The sequence below is a fragment of the Serinus canaria genome, chromosome 4 (genome assembly GCF_022539315.1).
Source record: "Serinus canaria isolate serCan28SL12 chromosome 4, serCan2020, whole genome shotgun sequence".
Classification (NCBI taxonomy): Eukaryota; Metazoa; Chordata; class Aves; order Passeriformes; family Fringillidae; genus Serinus; species Serinus canaria.
The window spans coordinates 45523136-45541939 of record NC_066317.1 but is presented as its reverse complement, the minus strand read 5'-3'; the positions used below and the strand labels follow the sequence as shown (position 1 = coordinate 45541939).

The 18804-nt window shown below is 38.4% G+C and overlaps 1 protein-coding gene across 5 annotated transcripts in view; it reads left to right on the top strand.

The window, feature by feature from the left end:
- The first annotated feature begins 1268 nt into the window (after positions 1-1268).
- The window catches only part of CWH43 (cell wall biogenesis 43 C-terminal homolog), a 30916-nt gene continuing 13380 nt past the window's right edge, over positions 1269-18804 (top strand). For 2 of the 5 annotated variants that reach the window (XM_030239487.2, XM_050973284.1), the window contains exons 1-10: positions 3878-3999; positions 4828-5019; positions 8118-8238; positions 8355-8509; positions 9824-10025; positions 10980-11068; positions 12346-12600; positions 15372-15497; positions 17628-17707; positions 18646-18751. In XM_030239487.2, coding sequence (XP_030095347.2) covers positions 3957-3999; positions 4828-5019; positions 8118-8238; positions 8355-8509; positions 9824-10025; positions 10980-11068; positions 12346-12600; positions 15372-15497; positions 17628-17707; positions 18646-18751 — 1369 coding nt within the window. In that variant the 5' untranslated portion in view covers positions 3878-3956. Of the gene's footprint in view, positions 1439-3398; positions 3574-3877; positions 4000-4199; positions 4318-4827; positions 5020-5151; positions 7432-8117; positions 8239-8354; positions 8510-9823; positions 10026-10979; positions 11069-12345; positions 12601-15371; positions 15498-17627; positions 17708-18645; positions 18752-18804 lie in introns of those variants that run through there. The other 3 variants (XM_050973281.1, XM_050973282.1, XM_050973283.1) reach the window with 3 other exon arrangements.

The following is an 18804-nucleotide window of genomic DNA, read 5'->3' as shown; positions in this document are numbered from 1 at the left end:
GTTTTCAGTAGAGTCTCTTAAATGGTAATATGACACTTCAGTGCTTATCATGAAATGAGTAGCCTGTGAGATCACCATTAAACTTGTCCTTTTGCATGACCTTGGCATCTCAGTTTCATAAGAAACATAAATCATAGTTAATTTTCTTAAGTCCAGAAAAAGCTTTCAGCTTCCATGAGTCTTGGCAACTTGAAGCCCCTTTCACCAGGCTATTCTCCTACTCTTGCCTGCCAAACCAGAGGGTCAGACTTTGCTGTTGCAAAGTGTGCTTTTCACAAGGAGGCTGGGCAAGAGTGGTGTCCTAAAACAAGTCTTGAAAGTGTATCTAATACCTTTCTAATACTGGGATCTAAAAGGTATTCTTGAAAACATACATTAAAGCTACTTAATAGATATTGGCTACATGCTATTCTGAAAATGCAATACACTAGAGAATCCCATGTGGAGTGAGGACTTAATAACCAATAACTTCTTAACTGGTCCAGCTTAAACTGAACATAAAACGAAAGAGCACTGGAATGATAATTTTCTCATGGGCCATATGTGTGCCTGGGGATAGTGATTGCCTAGACATAGGATTGTTTGAATTCTTGCAAAAGAATTCTTGCAAATTTCTGTGCAAAAGTGCCTATTAAAAATCAGTTTAAGCTTCTTTTTAATTGTAACTTTAAATGTAAAGTTGGTTATCACAACTGAATATGTTCTTCAAACACTCTTTCTTTCCAAGATTTACCTGAAAGTTTTTCAGAGTTATAAAAATTGAGAGAAGGTAATAGACAGAAATCAGTAAATGTTAGTGATTTGGAAGAGTGAACACAAAGCAAAAGAGATTCTTTCCGCTCCCAAACAAAACCAGCTTTACACATCAAAGAAAAAAAAAAATCCAAGTGATACCAAAAGTAAAACAATCAATATGGAGTTGAATGTTTGGCTGAAGAATTATCTGTTGTCAGAGTAGAAGCAGATCAAGGACTGAGATTTCACAAACTCAGGGAAGGTTTACAGGCTCTGGCTGCTTGACTGAAGAACCTCTTAGAAAACACTGAAGGGTTGCCAGGGTCCTGAGGTTCACCACAGTCACTAAAGCAAAGCCTTTCTGGTGTGCATATTTAACAGAAACACTCCACGTATGTATGCAGTGCGTGCCAGCAGGAGGAACTATTACCACTTATGTTAAACGTGGTTTATTTGTCTGTTACAAAATCAAACCCTGTTAATTGCTTGAAAATTCCCTGAGAAACAAAGCTCCACCCCCTTGCTTTGTAACCATAACAGAGCATTGAAAACGATGTAAGAATTACACGACAGGGCATTGTTCTTAAACTGATGGGAGTAGGAGTTAAGGGCGAATGAAAAGACATGAAAAGTCACAGCAGGAAACAGTCAACATACTTCTGAGTAAAACATTAAACTGCCCTCACTACTTGCAAGGAATCATGTAAGTTCTCTCTATCTTGGCTGATTCTTGGATGTACTTCTATTTATACTTGACCTGGGCTATCTTTAAGAAGTGAATAGTTGGTAATTATGAAATGTTTAAGATACAGGATTTTCCTTTCTCAATGTGAAGAACCCAGTAAAGTGCTTGCAGGGACCTGCATGTCTTTGTGTTTCCCATGAGATTTTGACAAGTGCCTAACTGTAAACTCAGCCACTCCTGCTTTTTTCCAGAGCTGCAGTTTTAATCCTAATCTGTGTTCATACTTTCATGTTTTTTCCCCCCATTTCTCTGGCACTTGCTTCTGCTTCTTCATCAAGCTCATTTCAGGTATCTCAGGCAATACCTAAGGACAACTCACAGGGATCTGAAAGTTCTTTTAAGTGTTTACTTGGGTTTCAAAACATACTTGTATTACAAGTATGTTTTGGGTTTGAACCCAAATAAAGGATTGTTTTTTACAGTCACTAGCTTTAGAAGAGTTTACCCCTATCAACCAATGTATTTACGGGGCTGTTAAATTCAGATAATTTTATTATGTCTGCCTTGGGGTAGGGGTGTCTTAAATATTATTCTAGAATGAAAATGCTTCTTCTGTGTAGGAGCTTCCTTCTGTGAGTGGAAGCTCCTACTGTAGTGTTTTCTTGACTTTACTGGTTTGACATCATTGTATTCCTATAAAGATCTAATACTTTTGCTTTATAATTTGTCAAGTACACCTGTGGCACACCAGGAATACAAAAAAATGTAGTGAAAGGCATTGCTACACATATATGTGTAACTAAGCACTTTGCAAGCATTGACTTTTGTATTTAAGACATTATACCTGAAAACTCCTCTTTTGCTCTGATGCTCATGCATATATCAGCCTTATGGAGAGCACTGGAATGTAACTTTGTGCCATGTGAAGCCAAACTTAATAGTTACTAAGAATCTCTGAGAGAGTGCCCAGAATACAATTGGTAAATTTGTCAGGATTTGCATAATTTTCATTGCATTATGAGTTTTATGGAAGCCACACAAGCATATCAGGTTCACAATTCCAGTCATGTCTTGTTTTACTGGAACTCCACCTCTGAACCATGAAGCAAGATACTATAATTACAAAAAGGGTTGCAAAATTTTTTTAATGTTTATTGGCTGCATACATGCTGTGAGCCTCATGCTCCCGCTAAGCAGCTCCCAAAGCAGCCATGTTCTGGGTTTATTCTGGCCAAAGGTCTCATCTTCATTTGCATCACACCACAGTGAGATGAAATCGTGTCATCACTCACATAATCCTGATGTCCACTGATAAGTGAGCTTGGTGACTATTCTGTTATGATTTTTCTTTAATGAAGAAAAAGAAAGATGCCTTTAATGACATGGAACTTGGAGAAAACAGAGAAGCTCATTAAATCTGTGAGTCTCAATCTTCCTTCCCTAGTGAGGTCAACTTTTCCATCAAAATACTTTAATTTTGTGGACATTTAAAACACGTTTCCATTTTTAAAAATACATTTTCAAATAGCAGCCAGAATTCAACAGAGTTTTTGTAATAGCCAAACCCCTTCATATTGAAGGGTAAATGAATCACGTGACTTTGAGACTTCTAGGGCAAAATTTAGTTTACTACCGTGTCCTTTCAAATGTCTAGACCAGACTTTATTGCTAATAATAGGTCATATAGATGTTAGGTGTTTATACTTTACTCCTATGGATTTAGAGTTTCACAAACTGGGGAAAGAAAATGCGTACCATAAGGTTTATTTAGAATGGGACAGTCTATTTGACACAAATTAGAAGATACAGATGGTGGTTCTATAGGATGCTGTATGAAGATTATTAAAATTTAAGATGATGGTATATTCCAACAGCAAAAGGACTTTAGTTCTTAGCTTATATTTACAATTTTACTTTTCATGCCCCTCTCTCCCGAATTCTAAAATTGAGATTTTGCTTCTGTAATCTTTTTTTCCAGAACTTGGCAGCTGTGATCAAGGCTGGCTCGTTTCAACTCGTGATTTCTTCTAAAATGATCAAACATAGTTACTTAGGAATCTCAGCAAAAGAAACGCTTCTTTTGTGCTTTTTGTAGACAGCATTGCTTAGCAGAAGTCCTTACTCTGCTATAGAACAACGCACATTTCACAAAGGTGAGCACAGTGCTGACTGGGACATCCCCGAACCCCGCGTAGTCAACCCTGTGTTTGTACAAGCTGCCAAGTGGATTAGCTCCTCTTTTCCCGGCACCCTGTGCTATGACAACCTTTTGCTTTTATTTTTCTTGCTGCCGTGACTGCTCAGGGGACAAACTGCTGGCACATGAGTGGCGGGGCGAGATGTCCTGGCCGTTCAGCGCGGCGGGGCTGTGAAGATCACGGAGAGCACGGTCCGGCCGTGCCGGCTGCCCGCCCCCGCCGGGGACGCGGCTCTGTGAGGCGGGACGGGCGGCGGCGCCGCGCCCTGCCCGCCACTCGGGACTCGGCTCCCGGTGAGAGGGACGCAGCTCCCGCCGAGCCGGGCAGCGCCGGGGGCGATGTTCGCCCTGTGGAAGGCCGTTCTCTCGGAGAGTGTCCTGGGTAGGTGGCGGCGGTGCCGCCCGCCGGGGCCGGGGGCGCGGGGCCGCGGTTTGGGGCAGCGGGGGCCCAGCCGGCAGCCCCGGCGGGGCGTCGCGGGGCTCACCTGCGTGCAGTCGTGTCGCCCATGCACAGCTCCCCTCTGGAACGAGTAAATAGTGCTCTCATCTGAGCGTCCTTTTCGGGTTCTTTTTTTCCTGTAGTGCTGGAATGCTTTTTGTCTCTCGGATCAGCCAGAATTTATTGCTGCTCCAGGCCAAGAGTTTGTGCAGGTTCTGCAGAGGCGGTGCTGTGCTGCCCTGCTCAAGGCAGGGCTCCCAGGTTGGTGCCAGACCCAGCATCCGCGGTGTCGTCTGCTCGGTGCATCTCCTGCAAAGCCTGGGAACTCACAACGCAGTGCTGCTGTGCCCGGATAAGGTGTCTCCAGGGTAGAACAGCGCACCGATTTACTAGAATAATTCCTTTAGCCACCAGTTTGCCTTTGAGGAGCCCTGACACTGTGGGTGGACTGCTTATTTAGCCAGCCCTCTGAACACTAATCCTTTCCGAAGCTGAGAACTTCACTGAGGTTCAAAGACGGAACTGCTGACTCAGTGTGGGAAGACCTTTTTTATTGTCTTAATTCTATTTCCTTATAAAATGCATTTATTTAACTTGAAATAACAAACATTTCTTCAAAGAATTTGGATGTTGTTGCTTGAACAGCTTTCAAATACACTTGGTAGTCTATATGTGAAAGTATAAAATGGTACCTCTTAAGTAATCTCCAGGAAATCTTGTTGTTGAAAACACGTGATGGAGTTTTCTTTTTTTGGTTTGCTCTTGTTTTAGGCTACATTTCTTGGTCTCTTTACCATGCACTGCCACCAATGATCTACTACTTCCCTCTTCAGACACTGGCACTCACAGGCCTTGAAGTTTTTGCTGTTGCTTTCTTTTCCCCAATATTCTTGACAATTGGCCCTTTTTGGAGGTTGGCTAACAACGAGTGTGTCCTAGCCTTTCTGAGATTGGCTATGGTTGGTAAGTACGCACTGCAGTGAGTTATAGATTCTGTTTTGGTATCAATCCATAAGAACAAACATGCCAAATTGCCTTAAAATTCAGACTATTACAAAAAGAGACAAGAATAAGAAATTCTCAGTCTCCCCATACCCATGTTTTGTTGGTTTCTTTTTCTTTCTCTCAAGCTTTTAGCTACAGTCAGAGAAATATTTTTTGTAGCCATTATATTGCATAAATACAGAAAAATATAATTTCACTTTTATTTCTAGGAGCTTTTAATTTAGTAAGAGTTTTCTAAATTAAAAGAGCTTTTAATTTAGAAAATACCTTTCCCAATAGGAAAGGTATTTTCAGTATCACTTAAATATCAGCAGAGCAGGTGTTTTTTGAATTGTGACAATGGGTAGGGATCAGGCATTACAGAACAGCTTGGGGCTAGTTTCTGTGAATGAAACATTCTTTTTGTGTTTCTGAGGCAGTTTTTTTCTTCTAAGAATTTATTTTTAAAATTAAATCTATCTATCTACATGCCTGTAGAGGGGTTATAGGCTCATCCTAAATATGAAATAACCCTTATATGGTCAGCTGCACAGAATGAAAATTTGATCTTAAACTCAGGAAATAGATGCCCCGTTTCCCATTCCACAGGCTCCTCTTGAAACCAAGATTTGCTGGTATTCCCACTTCAGTTTCAGCTAACTGAAGCAAATCTTAGCTCTTGTTGATGCTTTGAAAGTATTTTGGGGGAAGGTTTGGCAGCTATAGCCAGATTCAGAGGCAAGAGTTTGCCACACTGGATGAACTCGGAGGAGACAAGGCTCTCCATCCTGTGTAGAGGTGAAAATGCTGCTGCTGAGTGATGTGTTTTACAAGCAGCAGATCCTAGCTCCTCATTTGTCAATATAAGATGATAGATAACTTTCTTTACAGTTTTCCTCTTTTACTGTTAGAAGACAGAGTAAGATCATCTTATTTAGTTTTATTGCGTAGTTTTTTAAAAAAAGAATTCTTGTTCTTTATCTCTAGAAAAATACTAGAACTGAGCAGAATTTGTTGGTGTCATTGAGTTTCATGAAGAATAGTCTTACCATGTTCTTTTCTTTTCCTGCTCTTCCCATTATATCAATCCTAGTACTTGTCTTGTTGTTTTGTAATAAGCTTCTCAGTGAACTGATTCTTCAACTTCTTTCAGCAGTGCCTCGTGTGTTGCCTTCTGCAAGATCTAGTTTAGAAAGTAGGAGTGAGTATAAGCATTTAAAATTGCACCTTACCTTCCTTCAGATGTGACAGTAACACAAAATTTGCCATGTTTATTTAAGGTTGATCCTTCAGATCACCTTGCTGTGTTTACTAGATCACTTTACCAAAAGATATGGAAATCAGTTAGAATGTGCAGTTTTTGTTCTGCTAAATAAAGAGCAGTGACAGGCCCATGATGGTCTTTTGTGTGCTGCTGATTCTCCCATTTCTCAGTTATTCCTGCATTTTTCCTCCTTCATACTGGGACAATTTTATTCGTTCTCTTTCTGATCTTTTTTCCTTCTCAAAAAGGCCATGGCCTTCCTCTGGGACTTGTTGAATTGTCAGGCAGAACAATCTACCCCATGCATGCTCCACCCCATTCTACTTAGTCTTCAGTTTCTCAATCAAAAAATAAGAAAATTCTTCATGCTTAGCTAAGACCAGAATATTTATGGAGATGATTTTTTTTTTCTGTTTTGTTTCTTTCTGCCTTTTCAGGAAGCTTTATTTTCCCTGCAACTTCTAATTTCTGTATCCTTTCGTGCTACTTGATTTTGTGTTCTGTTTGAAAGCAAACAAACAACAGCAAAGTACCCTGTGGTAGTGTCTATTTGTATCTGTGTCTTCAGAAAACATATGTTAAATTTGGGTGTTTGGATAGATATATTTAAGTCTTGGATATACTTGCCCAGCAACTAAAGGTGTGTCTGCTCTAACTTGGCAAACCCATGCTACCTTTAATCAGGGTAGCACACATGATGAAATATTTGAAGAGGCAGGTTTATGGATTGCCAGCACAATTTAGTGACAGAAATCTATGCTGTACATGAAAGCTCTGTTGAAGTTCATGCCAGTACACCTTCACTGCACACTGATCTTGTTTATCATCTTGGCTCTAAGCTTTGCATCTTTTACTCTGAGCAGAATGAGCAGGTAAACAGTTGGAGGATTCCTAGCACACATTGCCAGAATCTGCAGCGCCATTTCTGGCATTACTTGCTTAACATCTCTTCAAGTTTGACTCATACTCACTTAGCAAATGGCTGGTATCATAACAGTGTTGCTACTTCTCCTGCTGTTTGTCATTGGTCCTGGGCCAGAATTTGCCACACTGACTGAAGTTACGAGAATGTATGCAGTCCATTGTCACTTGAATTGGAAACCTGTTAGCAGAGTTTAAAACTGCAGGTAATGTGGGGTCACTGTGTCCTGGGAAATGGCAAAGGAGCGTGCACATGCTCTCTTTCAGTGGCTGGGAAAGTGGTAACTCTCAGTAATAAACTGGCACAGGCTGGTACTGACCACTTCTGAGACCAGATACTGCGCTAGAGAAAGCCTTGTTCACCCCTTCTGAGGCAGTCATTACTAATCCCTGTGCTATGTATGCTGACTGCTCCTGTATAATAAAGAACGTGGCTTTTGCCACAGTGTACTTACTTTTGTAAGTGCACTGTGGCAAAAGCCATATCCTTTTCAGAAAGGAACAGTCACAGTACATAAAACTTTATGGCTTTTGAGTTATCTAAGTGCATGGTTGAAGAATATCTGTATATGCTTAGATATCCATATATCCTCTCTATGGAATCAATCACCATAAGTACTTAAATAAAAGCAATAAATTTGACTGTTGGATAATTGCTTCATATAATTTTTTTCCTTGAAAATTATGACTGCTATGAAGTCATGTATACCCAGTTTGTATGCATACCTACATTTCTTTGGTTAGTTTAAAAATGTGTAGTGCCATGTGTTTTCAGATAAGTGGTGTAGCTGTTCAAATTACAGACAATGTTGACCTAATGCACAGGAAATCCTTATCACCAGGTCTGTACTGATCATTAAAGTAACCTCTGTGTGTGTGTATTTGTTTGTAGGAAGCTTAGCATCATACCATGCACCAAATGCTTCAATTAGACTGCTCATCTTGGCTGCTGGTGTTTCTTCTTCATTGCTGGTTCAAACAGTGACATGGTGGTCAGGAAACAGTCTACAAAGGTATTTTCTTACACTGATAGAATTTAACTGATGTTTCTTTATATTAAAAGATGTTTTCTTTTTTTTGTCCCTAAATCCCCTAAATGTCTAACTGTTTCAAAAACTGATTCTTACAGGTTCATTAGGATATGGGGCTTCATGCTAGGCAAGATACTGCTCCTTGTTCTCCGTATCTGGTACACATCACTTAATCCAGTCTGGAGCTCACAAGTTGCCAATACTGTCATATTGACAGTTGGTTTCATAGCAGCAGTGGAGCAAATCCATTCAGGTAAGTATATTACAGCAAAGATGGTGATTATGAAAAGAGACTAATACCTAGCTATGTGTCACAGGGTTTGGATTCTTTGATTTTTTTTTCCCCCAATACAGTCTGGTTTTAGACCTGCTGCATGAGCATTGCAGGTTTTAGAAGTTGTGGGGTACTTCCATCTGCCCATAATATGGCAGAACTGTTATCACAATTCATACAAGTGGTAGTAACTTGGTGCCAGAACTGCCTCTTTTTCCTTATTGCAGTGCCAACAATATGACAGTAACACAAACAAAGGCATAAGCTAGACCTATAAAATCAGAATGAATTATTGTCTTTCCAGCATGAAACATTTGGGTGTTTTTGTTATTTTGTTATTTCAGTTTGCACTTTGAGTTTCTCTGCCAGTGCATATCTTTTAACAGAGAAGGGGAGACATAACTGGGGAACAGCTGATATGTGAAAATAAACAGAAAGAATTGGAGGAGTGGACAAATTGTCCCAGTTAAATTTGCCCAAGTTCTTGGAGTGTTTGCACAGAGTACACAGTAGTGAGGGCTGGCATAGGCTAAGCTGTACAGCTGGTATTGCCAAGGAAGACAGCAAGGTTGGGTTGGTTGGTTAAGGCAGCTCATGTTAAATCCTCAGAATCTCCTTCCTTCTCAGTATAACCTTAATGAATTAATTGAAAGATAAAACCTTATCTGTGTGTAAGTGGGTATAAATTAGCATCATGCATATTGTCTGTAAGCTTGCATTACACAATCTAAATTAAGCCTGAGCTTTCATCAGAATTTAGGGAATCTGCGCAGGAGATTAGGAAGGAAATCTGTCTTGTTTGTGGTTGACAAAACGATATGTCTATGCAATTAAAGGTGCTGCTTTCTCCTTAGATGAGAGAGGTTCTAAAGCACATGGGAAAAAGGAGAAGGAAGGGAGTTTATTTCTGGCTTATTTGTAAGTGTCAGGTTTTGTTCTTATCAGAGTTTAGAGTTTCAGAGAACAGAAGCCTCTGAACAAATGAATAACTTTTCTGCTGATTTTCAAAGCCAATTTAAACATTTAAAAATTTATTATGGAAAATAATCAGATGGGCAGGTTGGCATTTTTAAACACTTATGGTGAGTACATTTTCTTGACAGACCTTGGGTTGTTAGAAAAGATTTTTTTTGTATTATCAATTTCTGATAACACAAACCTAACCACATAAATTAGCTTTTGTGCATGTAATTTGTTATAGTGAATTTGTGATTTTGGCTATTTCTTTTTCTCAGTAACTCTTGCTAATAAGATTTGACAGTTTGTTTGGCTGTATTTCTATTCTTATTCTAGGTGGAGACAAGAGGAAACAAGAAACAAACAAAACTGCTAATGTCATTAGAGAGACTGCTTCCCATCCTCATTGGTTTTTATCAGGGATTGCTTTTGGCAGCCTTATGTTCCTCACTCTGTGGATATTTGGGGAGGTTTCCTTAATTTCCAGATGGGCAGTAAGTGGACATCCACATACAGGTCCAGATCCTAATCCATATGGGTAAGTGCGTGATGATGATGATGATGATGATTGTTATTATTATTATTACTACTACAAAATTGTAATGAAAACCCAGTGCTGTAGTGGGTGACAAATAAAACTCAACCTGATGATGGTATAAGACAAAAAAGTGGGTACAAGGTACTTCACACAGAGGATTCATTCTTCATTTGAGATATCGCTGAACATTTTGTCCAGACCTTAAAACTTTCTGATACAGAATTATTTTTATTTCAGCACTAAAATCTTGGTTTGCCACATTTCAAAACAATTTTTAGATTAGGGCTGAGGTTCAAGGACTTAGGAATGCAGTAAATTAGTCTAGCAGTTGGCTTCAGAGAGGAGATGATCAGAGACACATGCACAAAGTATTAATAAACTGTGTGCACTATTAAAATATATACTTCAGTAGAAGTTTTGATTAGTAAGAATATAGTCTTAATTCTCTATGTGGTTCATTCAGGTTCCAAAATCTAGAAAGAAAACAAATTCATTATTCTGAGTAAACTACATGTGATGGCAGTTGACAGCATTTATGTTTTGGAATTGGTATACAAAAGAGCTCCCCAAGATTGAGAGCAGTGTTAGATACTTTAGGATTCCTTATTTGACATGAAGAAAATACTTCTGTTTGGGGTAGATTCTTCCCTTTTGTTTTCTCTGAGTTGTTTTTGCCTTTTTTACCAAAATTTCAGTGGACTGCTTTTGCTGCTGAACACGGCTCACTTGTACATTACAGTAAATTGCTATTATTTTCAACTGGATGTTTTTTACATCCAATAAAGGGAAGAAAATGTAGCTGGCTGTGAGCAAAATTTAGCTTTGTTTAATGTAAAATAATTATAATATATTTCCAAGGACCCTTGTCTGTATATCTTGAAGGTTTTTTTTTTTAATCAGGTGTTTTAAAAATCATGTTATTGCACGTTTTCTTTTTCCTTATTGTTGTATCAGAGGTACAGTTCTGTTGGGCCTTGCTCATGGACTGATGCTTTCATTTTGGAGCTGGTCTTCTATCATCAGTTTTGCCTTGTTTCTTATAGGTAGGTACAAATCCTGAGCAGATTTTTTGTCTGTTACCTTATTCCCTTTACTCAAGTCCTCTGACCTGACATCACATCTCAAAAAGTGTGGCTAATCAAAGTCTACTTTTGTCTTGCCACTGACTGTTTGTCACCAGCTGACTAAGGGTTACAGGCAAAATTTCCAGGCCATTGCAGAGCAGTGTTATTGTCTTCAGAAGCCCTGTTAAGGTTCTGTTCCCTTGAGCAGCATCTCAGTTCTGACCACCTGCATTGTATAACAGTTGGACTTGATGATCTTAGAGGTCTTTTCCAACCTTAGTGATTCTATGATAAGGCCACATCTAGGGTTATCGGGTTGAGAGGACACAAGCCTCTCAATTCCACGGGAGGCAAAATAACTTGTCATTTAACAAGCAGTCTACCTGGAGACAAGCTTGTCTCCTGGTCTTTACTTGCCAAGTTCTGCAGGCAGTAAAATAGTATGAACAGGCAGGTTTTAGTGTTAAGAAATGTGTGTGCAGATTGCAATGTAAGCATGAACTTTTGATTTTTGATGTACACACATTGCTTATTTAAAACAGGCCCAGAAAGGTTCTTTAGTTGATTTGAACATTGTATTCTAAAATGCTCAGGACCTTGATGTATTAAAGTTACGTATTAAAAGTGTTTCTTTTTGCTTTCATGGTGTCACAGTAAATATTCATATCTACAATAATGTTTTAAAATGAAGTTGTCCTGTTGTAGAGAGGTTCTGTGGTTGTTAATGTTCTGTTTAGAGTCAAATCCCTAAATCAAAGATAGCAGGATCTATCAGTCAAGGATCTTGCAGTTAGTAAAAGATTAATAATTGCTTTCTTGCCCATCCTATGGTTATCTACAGGGAAACATCAGGAAATTATATTAATCTATTTGTTTGTTTCTGTATATGGTAAAAGAGATTTATAACAGACGTACCTGTAACTCTCTTGAGAACTGCATCATTCCTCTGTTGTGCTGAAGAACTCTGTAAGAAAAAACTGTTCGGTTTTGGCTCTTGATGATGTTTCTCTTCCCTCTTTTTGCTGTACTGTTTTCAGCTGAATAGGCAATGTTTAAAAGAATGAGATACTGGGAAAAAGAAAAGATTCTCTTTAGCTACTGTGAATACCTGTCCTTGCAGTGATGCAGTTTCTAAGGCTGGAAAGCACAATTATATTTCCCAGACTCTATTTTTTCGCTAGCCAGAATATGACAATGAATGAGGTGGGTAATACACCTGACTGAGACTTACTCTATTCTTTTCTGTCCCTTCACAGGTTTGGCATCTGCAGCTGGCCTCCTTTATTTACACACCTGGAGTGCTGCTGTTGCAGGCAACATTCTTGGTATCTTTACTATGTGTGTGTGGCCTCAACTAGCTGGGCGCTTTATTAGCTGTCCGCATCCTGGGAAAGCCATGAGCACAGCCATGTTTGCCTACGTTCTTGAATTGTTCTTCTGTGTATGGTGTACAGCTTATAAATTTGTACCTGGAGGAGTTTACATTAGAGAAAGCTCCCATCTTCTTCTAGGTACATTTATGATAATGAACAAATACAAATATGCTTGCTTTAGCCTCAGACAGACATGTGAAATGTATGTAGTGTATAAAGAGTCTTTTCAAATGCTTGGTTACTGTTTAATTACTTACTGTGATAATAGTTTCAGTGCAAAAATTAATGAGACATGCAAAAAATATTCTACTTGTTTCTTTACTGTTAGAAATAGTCTAAAATGTGGACAAGAAATGGAATTCAGTTAAGGGAAAATGACAAAGAAGAAAAATGTCTGATAACTAAAAGTACGCAGTGGAGGCAGAGATCTGTTATCCAGTCACCTTAAAAATATGGCTGCAATCCAGGGTGTGAATGCACAAATATGCTGGTTACCTAAGGCAACAGTGCCTCAGGTAACAGGGTAGCTACTGGGACTCTAATATAATTCAGTGCATTATTTAGCCCTGCTCTGCAGAGCAAAGTGCAACATCCTGCTGATCTAGCTAGTCTTCATTGGATACCTGAGCTTCTTTCCCCTGTGGCTCTACCTTATGTTTTGTGGACACACCAGCATGTTTCATGGCATTCAGATGAGGCTGTAGCATCAGAAACACGTGAACAGGACAAGCAGAAAAGAAATTGTCAGGTATTTGCGAATCAGGAAGAACTGAGTTGAGCAAATATAAAGGCTTTAGCAAAATGATGACTTGATGAGGGTGGAGAGGTGGAAAGGAAACCAACCCTTCCTGGTTTTGTCTCCAGAAATATTTTTGCAATAGGTGCTAACATGTTTCAATGGCATATTTCACCAGCTATATTTAAACAATGCCAAACATTGTCTTGGGCTCATTGTGTGGGACATTTTTAAAAATGTGACACATTAGTATATTTTATTTGGAAAGGATTAATGAACGCTGGGCTTAACTTGTTGCTCCAAAGGTTTCAGATTTCATAAATGTCTTTGCAACTACTTTGTGTCACTCCAGTTTCTTACTTTTCATGTGTGTCTCTTATATTACAACACTCACATGAGGGATTTCAGTTCACTGTGTTTTAGGAGAATTTAATTCCATTATTGCATTACTTTCTTTGTTCTGGAAGCACTCTGAGGAGTCTTTAGAAACAATTATCTTAGGTAATTAAATTTAATTTTTGAAGTTATATGAAGGAAGCATGTGGTAGAGGAGTGTCAAATGCTTTCTTGAGTAATGCTTTCACAAAAGAAATATTTTTATTCAAAATTCCTCTCTGTTACTTCCTTTGAAATGCACATTTGTGATTAATTTACCTGGTGTGATCATTGGGTAGTAGCTGAGAGATGGCCCTAATCTTCTCTTTGGTAAAGACAACTGTAAATGGAAAAGATCTCAGCTGATGGCACTGCATGAGTTTAACTTCCATCTGGGAATGCATTTTCTATCTTTTTGATGCCATCCCATAGCTTATCAAAGATCATACCTTGAGACTGGGTATTTGTTGCTGTGCTTTTACTCTTACAGCTTGGCTTTCTGGCAAACTGTTAATTTTCTTCTGGTTTCTTCCAGGTGCAAGTGCTATTTCTTGCTTTCTTCTCCTGTCCAATGTCCTGCCTTTCTCTTGCTGCAGTTTGGGTAGGGAACTGCTCCACAAAAAGTGACAATGAAAGTAAGATCATTAAATTCAAAACTTCTGTGCTGCTTCACTGTGATGTGATATAATGCTGAGGGGTCAGATTCCTGATTTCCATCAGCTTTAATGGCTGTGAATCAGTCACCCTTTGAGAAAGGTTTTGTTGTTTCCCTTTGTTGTTCTAGACCCAGTGTCCTGGTTTGCAAACTTTCACTACAGCTGATGTAACAAGTAAGGGAAATAAAAAAATACTGAGTAATAGTTAGCTATTTCTCTGAAGTAAAATATAGCTTCTATAATTAATTAACTATGCCACAAAGATATTAAGGGCATATATCTTCTCCAGCAGAGCTCTTATCCAGTTCATTATCCTCCCATGCCTTTTTTGAAAGTAATTGGATTCTTTATCTCATTAGGGATTGGAAAAGACCTTGTACTATTAGTCTGAGCTACATATTGAAAAGATACTATCTCCACTCATTGCAACAGTTGGTGCACTGAAGTTGCTTACTAGCTTTTAAAATGTGTCTGGATGTGTGTTTAGTTTTCTGCTTTTAAAAAGCAGAACTATTGCTGTTGGCTCTGGAGTTCCAGAATACAAGTTGCTGCCATGTTAAATTGACCTTCCAGCCTGCTGCAGTCTGCTTGCACTGTTTTATAACAAAGTGTTGAGCAACTGCTTTTGTAGTTCCTATATAAAAAAATTGTTACTTTTATCTTGGTGGCAGAGCAGTTCATTGTCAAAGATAATGGATATGTGCAATCATCAATGTACTTTTTTCATCAAGCTGTTATTTTAAGGTTCTGTAATATGTAGGTGTAACTCAGTTGTTCTTGTCCAGGTTAATTTCAGTAGATTTTGAAAACGGTGGGCTCAGCTGAGAGTTGTAGCCATCAACAGGGCCTGGAAGGATTTTAGTATACTTTATCTACCATGTGTTAGCTTTTTGGACATAATACCCTGTAACTGCACTGCAAATCAGTCTTTACTTGAGAGTGCTGCCAATAAATCTCATAGTTCCTGCATTGCCTCATTAGGTATGGCATTTATCTGCCTTTTGCTTTGAATCCTCTTTGTTGTTGAAACCATAAGGTTGTTATGTTGTAACACAACAGCTGGGAGTTTATAAAACCTGTTTATGAGCAATGTTTAATATGTTAAAGGTCTATGAAGAAACTAATCACTTATATTTTTACAGGTTTTATAATGTTATGTATTGGGGTAGACTTTCTAACAGGACCCAAGAAAGCCCTTAGCTCTGTCTTTGAAGTGAAAAGCAATCAAAAACCATTCTTCAAAAGGAGTAAAAACTATATTAAACTATGTAAGTATAATTTTAGTTCTTTTTCTCCATGACTCTAGGAATACTGTTTGGGGAAAAAAAAAAAACCACTGTGGAGTATTTTCTCAGATGTTTTAGAAATGTTTTTTTGGTGCTAGTCTTAGACTGGTAGTTGGTATTTCCCTAGTTCCAGGTTAATGATGACATGTACTACTGGAGGAGCTGACCCACTGTGATTATGACTGATAGAAGCTATTCCTAATGGAATGTATTAAACTGAGACAAGAAACTGGGCAAAAAACAAAATGTGAAAATGGATTCAGCATCATTGGTGGTTTTGTTTTAATGGTTGAGGAGGAAGCCTCTCTGAATCTTGGGATTTACGTGGTGTGTACAGAAGACGGGAATGGTTTCCCAGCCGTGCGGTATGGTGACTTTGAGGCGGTTTGGTGTGCCAGCACTGCCAGGCTGTGTGAGCTGGCTGCCAGTGTGGTGGCACTGGCTGGCCCTGACCTGCTGTACGTGTGACACTCTCCTGCATGAGGAGGCTGTCCTGCAGGGCCTGCTGTGGCTGGCAGCACAATGCATGAAGCTGGATGTGCATTCAGACCAGACCTGTCCTCATGAAGCTATTGTCATCTGCTGTCCCTCAACTATGCCTAGGGATCCAAGATTTTCAGATTATATGTATGGGGTCTGCTTTTTTCCTTAGGTTTTGAAGAGAAATGAAAATCAAATATTTGAGGTTTTATCACTTTTTTGCTTTTGAAGCATACAAATATTTTCGACTATTTCTCTACAATCATTTGAGTCCCTGATTTGTTTTCAATGCCAGCTTACTCTTTCTAAAGAAAAATGCCTGTCAGTAGCACAAAGTTTGGTAGAGGAACAAAGTGCTAGGCGTGAGGGCATGGTAACCCTACGGAGATCAGGATGCTGAAGATAGCAATTCCTGCATCTTTTCTTCTGTGACTTAGAATCAAATCACTTGCCATTTATGTATATTTTGCTGCATTTGGAGAAAGAAGACAATAGTGCTTCACAGTTTTTCAGAGCTGTTTCTGGAATCTTTATGAAGCTCTTTATCCTGTATACTCAGGAGCCAAAAGAATGTGGCCTGTGAGAGTTTGTGTGTCAGAGACAACATGAGCACCATTTCAAGTGGTTTGAATATTATCGCTAAGAAACATTTCACAGAAGTAAATTAATATTTCAAAATACTACCTGTCACAAAGCACAGCCCTTGCTCAGCTAAGCTTGTAATGTTGAAACAGTGCCTCTTGTACTTCCTCATCATGCCCACACTTGTACTGTTTCTCAGCTTCCACTCTAAGCACCTTTGTGTCTTGCAGAGTATGAAATTGCTTGACATGTGCTAATATAGGCAGCATGTCCTTCTTTCTGACATCTTCCATTATAAAATGTATTTAAATTTTACACAAAACCATTCCAGAAAACTTGCATTAAAATAATTTCATATCTTTTTAAATGTATGAAAGAATAAACTGGAGTTGCTGAAATCATTGTAGATAGCATATGCTACTGTGTAAATGAAATAAATGCAGAGGGCTTTGATCATCAAATTAAATCATGATGAATGGTGACAGCTCTTATGTGCACACTGTGGTTATTTATAATCTTGCAGGAGCAATTAGAAAGCTCTGAACATGCTTTCTATGAAGCTGCACTGTCTTTCCAAGAGTATGTCAAACAAATGACCACTCTCTAAGTCTGGCAAGAGCCACATCTTTCTGACATCTAAAGGCTTGTGAAGTAAACTAAATTTTATTCCACACATTGTGTTAATACAAGATAAAAATTGCGTACTACAAGTGCATATTTGCACAGAGTGAGGAAAACACTGAAGAGTTTACATGATGCTCTTACTCATGTCCTGTAATGGATTCTTCAGTAGTTGTAATTTTTTCATAACTATTCCAGGGAATTTTGGTACATTTTATCTGCTCAGCATGTTGCATTTTGGAGAGTGTATTTGCACATATATACACATTCTGCATGCATAGATACTGCCTTGATCTGGTGTTGTCACTTAAATGGACACATCTCTCATTCTGTGAATAGCACACTGTAGAATAAGTGTCCTGTTTAACAGCAATAATAACTTTTTTTTTCTTGATTTAAAACCCTTTTTCTGTGTTTTTCTATTTCAAGTATTGTGGCTGTTTGTTGGTGTTGGCTTGCTTGGATTGGGTTTGCGTTATAAAACTTACCAGAAGAAGTTGGGCCAAGGGGTGAGTAGGGTGTTTGTGAGAATGGTAACTTTTAAATATACATGAAATGTGTGTGTAATAGCTTAGGTGCATTAATTGTTGCTGAAGAAATCTTTGCAACCAAATTTTCAGAAAATCTAATGCATAAATGAAGATGCAAAAATTAATTTATGAATTCCTGTCAAATTGAAATGTCTGTGTCTTTGGAGATTTATAGTGATGCTTTAGGAAAAAATATTTTGAAAATTTGAGAGATTCATGTCTCATATGTTCAATTTGAGCATTACTTTTATAAATTAGTTTATTTGAATGGTATTCAAACTGGACAATGCTGTTAGCCTCCTGATCTCATGAAGGGGGAGTATGAACAGATAACTTCCTAAGGTTTCTTTCAGGTGAAGGAATTCTATGGTTCTATACTATATCATAACTCTGAATTGAAGCTCTCTGAAAAGTTGGTGACATAGATTAGACTTGGACTAGTATGGAAATTGGATAAAAATTTGAAGATTCCAGTTTTCTATCTTGCAAGAAAATAGGTATTGCAAAGGTAACAAATAACAAGTTGGTTAATAGTTGTGGAGTTCAGTGTTAGATTCACAAATGCACACAGATTGATATGGTTGGCTTTCTTTTTTCAGTTAATTCAGGTTTTGCTTTATTGTGTGGCAAAAAGTGGTCAGTTCCTCTTAGTAAGATGAAAAAATGCATTGTCTCTTTCCTCTTCATTTGTTTACTGTTACTTGTACAAATTCATTTGAACTATGATGACTTTTATTTCCTTGTTAATAGCAGATTTAGTCTTTTTTAATTCTGATCGCTTTATTAGGAAAATAGATTGGTTAAAACATGTCTTCTTGTATGTCTTTTATGGCACCATGTGTAGGGTGCTGTTTACTGCAAAGCTATAATATCTAAAATTCAAATTTTATTTTCCTATTTTCCATTTATTTTTTGAGGTTCCAAAAAGAGATTTCTCTGCTATGATCTGGCCTTTTAGATTTGGATATGACAATGAAGGATGGTCTAATTTGGAAGGAGCAGCTAATTTGCTTAATCAGACAGGTAACTTTTTTCCCTACTTCATTTATATTTGGGAGGATTCATCTGAAGAGACA